The sequence below is a fragment of the Ambystoma mexicanum genome, chromosome 6p, assembly GCF_040938575.1.
Source record: "Ambystoma mexicanum isolate Mex_15411 chromosome 6p, UKY_AmexF1_1, whole genome shotgun sequence".
Taxonomy (NCBI): Eukaryota; Metazoa; Chordata; class Amphibia; order Caudata; family Ambystomatidae; genus Ambystoma; species Ambystoma mexicanum.
The window spans coordinates 780,392,739-780,398,962 of record NC_090935.1 but is presented as its reverse complement, the minus strand read 5'-3'; the positions used below and the strand labels follow the sequence as shown (position 1 = coordinate 780,398,962).

The 6,224-nt window shown below is 42.6% G+C and overlaps 1 protein-coding gene across 1 annotated transcript; it reads right to left on the bottom strand.

The window, feature by feature from the left end:
* Positions 1 to 4,250: 4,250 nt before the first annotated feature.
* Positions 4,251 to 4,961, bottom strand: LOC138510771 (uncharacterized). The gene has a single exon (XM_069626497.1). The coding sequence runs from the start codon at positions 4,959 to 4,961 to the stop codon at positions 4,251 to 4,253; it is 711 nt and encodes a 236-aa protein (XP_069482598.1).
* Positions 4,962 to 6,224: the final 1,263 nt, after the last annotated feature.

Genomic DNA, 6,224 nt, shown 5'->3' with positions numbered 1-6,224 from the left:
CAAAGTGCAAGTATCAACGCCAATAATTCTGCAGCATGCGCTGAATAATGTAAGGGTAACTGTGCACTAATAAGCGCTTGAAATTCCCCATTTGCCATGTGCTTCACCACAGCGGCACCTGTATATCTTTGTCCGTCATTTTGATCGATCCTCGAAGAACCATCAATGAAGATGATTTCTCCTTCTGCCAATGTGTTTTCTTTCACTATGGGAAATTCATCATAAAATTCTTCCTAGTTCACGCTATCATGTATTGGCTCCCTTTCCATGACTGGCTCTGCTATGAACATAGCTGGGTTCACTATTTTGCATCAAATTATTTCTTCATAAGCAGAAGCTCTCTGAGATGTCAATGTGCAAATAATTAGCAAATAATGTGTGCTCGATGAATAACGTCATTGGGCACCCCATCACAATGGTTGTAGCTTTTTCTATGGTGAACGCTGCGGCAGCCAAACTTTGTTCACACGGGAAGTGACCTCTCATTACTGGGTCCAAATTCCCACTGTAGTATGCCAGGGGGTTGTACCCCAATGTGGTTTTCTGTGTAAGGACTGCTGTTCATGTGCGAAAACAGGTAGAATTCCTCTGTATAATTGGGAATCCCTAAGACTGGTGCTGTGCAAATGGCCTTTTTTTGTTTATCAAACCCTTCCTCCATGGTCTTGGTCCACACAATTCTTTCTTTTGTTGCCTGTGCTTTCTTTAAGGCTTGTAATAGGGGCTTAGTATATGAACTGTAATCAAAGACCCATGCCCTGACGTAATTGCATAACCCTAGAAAACTCTGCTTTGTTTTATCGTGTGTATTTTAGCTGTTTTTGAAATGGCTTTCAGCTCTTTCAGGGGTAACCCTTTCCCTTTATGTGAGATCAGTTGGCCTATGTATAGCACTTCTTGTTCACAATATTGTAACTTCTCCTTGTAAACTTTATATCCTTTCTCAGCAAGTATAGTCAATAGCTGAATGGAATCTCGTCGGCACTTTTCTTTCTTTGCTGCAAATTAGAATGTCATCCACATATTGCAAGACAACACTCTCTAATGCAACTCCATCTGCAGGACCCTGTTGAAAATTGAAGGAGATTCACAATACCCTTGAGGCAGCCTTGTGCTTTTCAGACAAACTTATCTGAACGTAAATGACGTCAAATCTAGTGAGTCTTTGTGCAATGGAATTGAGAAAAATGCATTTTTCAAGTCAATAACCGTGAAATACTGTGCTTCAACGGGTATATTACATAGGATCATGGACGGGTTCGGGACTAGAGGGAGCTCAGCCTCGACTATCTGGTTTATCGGACTCAGATCTTGATTAAATGCCAAGACCCCCTTCCCTTTTTTCACAGGATAAATCGAAGTATTGCATGACGACTCTCACGTCACTCAGATGCCCTGATCCATCATGGCAGAAATTGTCTTAAAAATCCCTTCATCTGCCTCCCTGGACATGGGATACTATTATGCTCTGGGTAAAATTGATCCTGGTTTCAATTTAATCTTCACTTCTCTGACTCCTTTCAGTAAGCCTATGTCATAAGGGCTTGTAGTCCATACTGAGACAGGCACCTTTGCCACATCGTCATCAAAATATTCAGGATGCTTTTGTGCCAACATAATTTTCTGAGGCACCTCTCTTTTCATCATTTCCACCCAATAAATGAGATTTACTTCAAATGTCATCTCATCTTCACCTATTTGCTTTTCAAATAGATCGTCATCTGTGATGTCAGTCAATCTGTCACCTTCCCCAATGACGATTACTGCGCACCATTGTCTGTCTTCATCATAGCATCCATCAAGCAAAGCCATCTCTCCTCGCACTATGGCTGCTTGTACTGTTAAGGGAAACACTTGTCCCTTTCCCTCATGCATAGGTATTCTTGGTCTGAACAGAAACTCATCTGTGGTTCTCATTGTTTTGTCTGCAAGGCCTGGTAGCCATGACATTAATATGCGCACTCCATATGCAAATATTTCTGGTTCCAATGGAATAGCTCTCATAGCCATTCGTCCTGTGTGTGCTCTAATCATTTCGCACACGTTCAAATAATGCATTCCTGGAGTTGAACATACTATGCCCTTCTCCGTGAATGAGATCGTCATGTTTAACTTTGTCATCAAATTTCGTCCCAATATATTTACAGGTGTCTGCCTTGAATATAGCAGTGGCACTTTCATGTCACATTCTCCTATGGAAACTGGAAGTTCTTTCATAAAAGGAACATGACTTGTTGCTCCTGTAAAGCCCTGAGTATTTATGGCATTGCCAGAGAAAGAAAACTTGCCTTCACGTATACACGAGCGTGTCGCACCTGTGTCAACTAAGGAAGAGTATTCCTTATCCCCTATAGACATCTATACTTGGTTCCTCGTGAGGGTTCGGTGTCACTGATAGGATAGAACACATCAGGTCTCCCAGTGAGCTGTCCTAGTCCATATATAATCTTGTCCCACACTGAGTGAATGGATTTCCTCCATCACCAGTGGCATCTCTTATTCCAGAATTCAGTACCTGTCCTGTACCTGTTGTTTTTGACAGTTGCATCGGAAACTGTTGAGAATTTCCCTGTGGAAAATGTGTCACCGTCTGCTGTGGTTGCAAGCTTTGATGTGCTCTTGGCGCTTGCTGCTGCACCGTGTGATTCTGCACAAATCCATTTCCACCGTGCTGCGAGAACGCAGTTGGATTCACCATCCCTCCTCTTGTGAATGGATCGTTTTGCACCATTCCTTGACTTCTGCACAGATGTGCTAGATGTCCTGTCATCCCACACGTCCAACATGTTGGCAGTGGTCTGATTACTTGCCTATTTTGCATATTCTGGTTTCCGATTTGCATATTTTGAAAACCTCCCTCATTACTCTGCCATCCTCTTCCTCGAAAGCCTCTTCCTTTTGGCTAAAACCCATTATTGCTTTGATCAAACCGCCTTTGGTTATTGACCTGCTGCATGTTTTATCCATCTGTATTAGTTATCATTGCCCCCTCAATGATATATTTTGATAATTTTTTCTGAACTAATTTAGCCTCTAACCCCTTTCGTGCATCCTTTTTGTGATTTTTCTCTTGCAGCAGCCTGCAATAGTGCGCGATGGTCAGCTGTATTTCAGACCATGGCTTAGCCTCAATCCCTACCAATTTCTTGAGCTGCTTCTGTATCTGTTCTGGCAGCCCTTGGCAGAATATATGGTAAAACACGGGTATACATTTCCTCCAAGATTCCTGCGTTTCCAATACCCATGCGTCTTGGAAATTCTGAATGTTAAGCAACGGATCATCAAGTATGGCAATTGAAAGACCCTTTATATCCTCTATAGCTAAAGTGTTCCCTCCCGTCATTTTTTCTAACTCATGCATCCATTTTCCGGCTCCAGATGTCAACATTGGGAGCTTATTTTTCAGGTTCTCGCTGTCTATCTGCAACCAAGTTATATATTGTGGCCTTGTTCCTCCTTTTTCTAACAAGGGGAACTGCGACATATTAAACTCTTTTTCCTTTCTCATCATTTTTCTGTCTACCACAGGGATAATATTCCTGCATCGCTGTCTACCTGGCAATGTCCTTAACCTGGTCACTTATGGTGGTGGAGACACCCCCCTGTGACTGTGCGCCACTCCTTCATGCCTATCTGATTGCATGGCTAACTCCGATGCCTTAGGTGCAGACCCAGCAGAATCGAACCATCTTATTCCTTTTCCCCTAGTGAAGCGCCTTTCGTGACTTCTCTCGTCTTCTCTTTCTTCACATTCTTCTCTTTCTGCGTCCGATATTGTCTGTGCCGAACTCATGCAACTTATCTCACCTTCCTCATTTCTATTCAGTGTCAGCCTATCTAAGGACAGCTCTCTATGTCTGCTACTTCGGGAGGTGTCCACAGTATCATACAACAGTGCTCTCAAGACGCTCATCCTCTCCTTTCCCATGGGGTATCTTTTCTAGCCCCATCTCATCATATATTCTATGAATTGTCTCTCCGATGCTTCTGGTGTCGAAGCCATCTTCTAGATTTACTCTAGATGTGCCTGGTACTGAATCGTACTCATGAAAGAATTCTTGTATACCTTCCCAGTCTACTACTGGATCGGGTTTTTTAACCTCTCTTTCCAGATATTCGAGACCTGTGCTCTCTGTCTTCACTTGCGTTCTATGTTGTCATCAAATTCTCTACGCTTCCTCGCTTCCTCTCTGACCCTACCTTCCTCTTGGTTCCTCGCATCTCTTCATTCATTTGCCCTTCGCATTTCCTCATCTCTTTGTCTTTTTATTCTCTTCTCCCGTATTTTTAGTTCTTCTTCTTCTATTCTCCTTTGTTCTATCCTTTCCTGTAATCAGCTGTTCTCTGCTTCTGATCGTGTTTTCATTGTTCTTCCGCCTTTTCCTTTTTTTTGACTTGCTGGTCATGATATAACTGCTCTCATTTCTGTCTATCTTTTTTCTAACCCCTTCGTCTCTTAACCGCTTTTCTTTTTCCTTCTCTTTTCCTTCTAATTCATCATGTTCTCCCCTTTGTCTCATATCCTCAATGCCTTTACCATCGAGTTTCAATAAAGTCTGACATCCCATCCATTCGTTCTGTGTGAATGCTATCTCATCAGTCCTATCCTCATCTCCTTTCCCTCTCTTTAACTCTCTTCCCGCACCTAGAGATGTACTTGCTTGTGCTTGATCTCCTTTCTCCTTCTCGTGTCTCTCCTTGTCCTTTGGGACTTTGGAGGTAATGTCTCTTTCTTGGTCCTTTTCTGTGTTTTCGTCACTACTTTGCGTAGGCGACTCATATGACGGGTTGCTATATCCCATGGCTGATTTAAGTTCCCTCAACGGGTAAAATCCTTCATCTTTATTAGCTTTGCTTTTTGTTTCAGCCGGGGCAGGTGGCGCAGAAGGCTCTTCGCCCCACTCTGTGCCTATATTCAGTGTCCAATCTAACGGTGGCTCCTCCTTTTCTTCTTGGTACATTTTCCAAAGTTCTAAACTAACCAGGTGTTTGTTTAACTTTTTTCCCATATATGTGGCATGTAAGTATGTTGTCATGTGCTGCAGGACCATTTTAGATAGAGATCCTCCTTGGGGCCATGGCATACACATTTTGTTTGCGGTCCCTTTAACCCATTCTGCACTGTACTGTTTAAGCTTAGGTGCATGCTTCGGCAATGGTTTAACCTGTTTATCCCCTCCTTATATAACACTTTATTATACTTTACGTTTCACAAACAAAATCAACAGCATGAGCAAGCACCAATCGTCGCAAGCTCCAATCCCATTTTTTCAACAATAATTTTACTTTAACTTTTTTTAACAACAACCATCAATCCATGCCATGCAACATTTTGTCTTTATAATCGTGCAATTTTCATGCGATTTCAAAAACGTTTTTTACCTTATGACGTCATACATTAACTAAAACACATAAAACAGACAGACAAACTCTGGCCGGCCACACAAATGTCATGCCATTTGCTTCCTCAGATGCATCTTGCCCCTATTTGTATTCTGATGTGGAATTTAAGCCCATTTCTTTCAGATCATCTTTAATCGATCAGATCATCTTCTATCAATCAGGACTTTAAATGGAGGCTTCTTCTAGCGCTCTTTAAAACCTAGGCACTGGGTGCATACTCTTATCATGGCCACACTCACGATATCTCTTTATATTGCTCGGCTACACTCAAGTCAATGTTTTCCCCTTATATATACATTCACGTTATACTCTTACTCTGATGTTATTTTTGTCCCTTCTCCCTCCGTTACCTTCCCTTTACGTGTTTTTAAGGCATGCAAGCTTTTGACAAAACATTCAGTCTGTTTCACTCACCGTTCGCATGTTTTTCCTCTCTGGATGCTCAGGATCACCACCTTCGATACCGCCTTTCCCTGCTGCTCATTCAATCAGCTGCTCGTAGAAGTGGGAGGCAGTTTTTGGGGGAAAGCAAGGGCCCCTTCACACCTAACCTGCAGGGTTTTTCAATTAAACTAACCACTATCTACGGGGAGCTTCTCGTTCTATCAGTCGGATGGCAAAGGACTTGTGATATTGCTGAGGACCCGAAGTTACTTATGTCGACGGCCGATGGGTATCTTATCTAATCGAACCATCAATCTCTGCAACCAAGTGAACTGGATGGTCTCCAGCCAGCCCTCTGACTGGGGATCTCCAAACAGCCCTTTAAGACGAGTAGCAGTACCCCCCAGATAAATGGGGATGCAGATCATACTCATGCA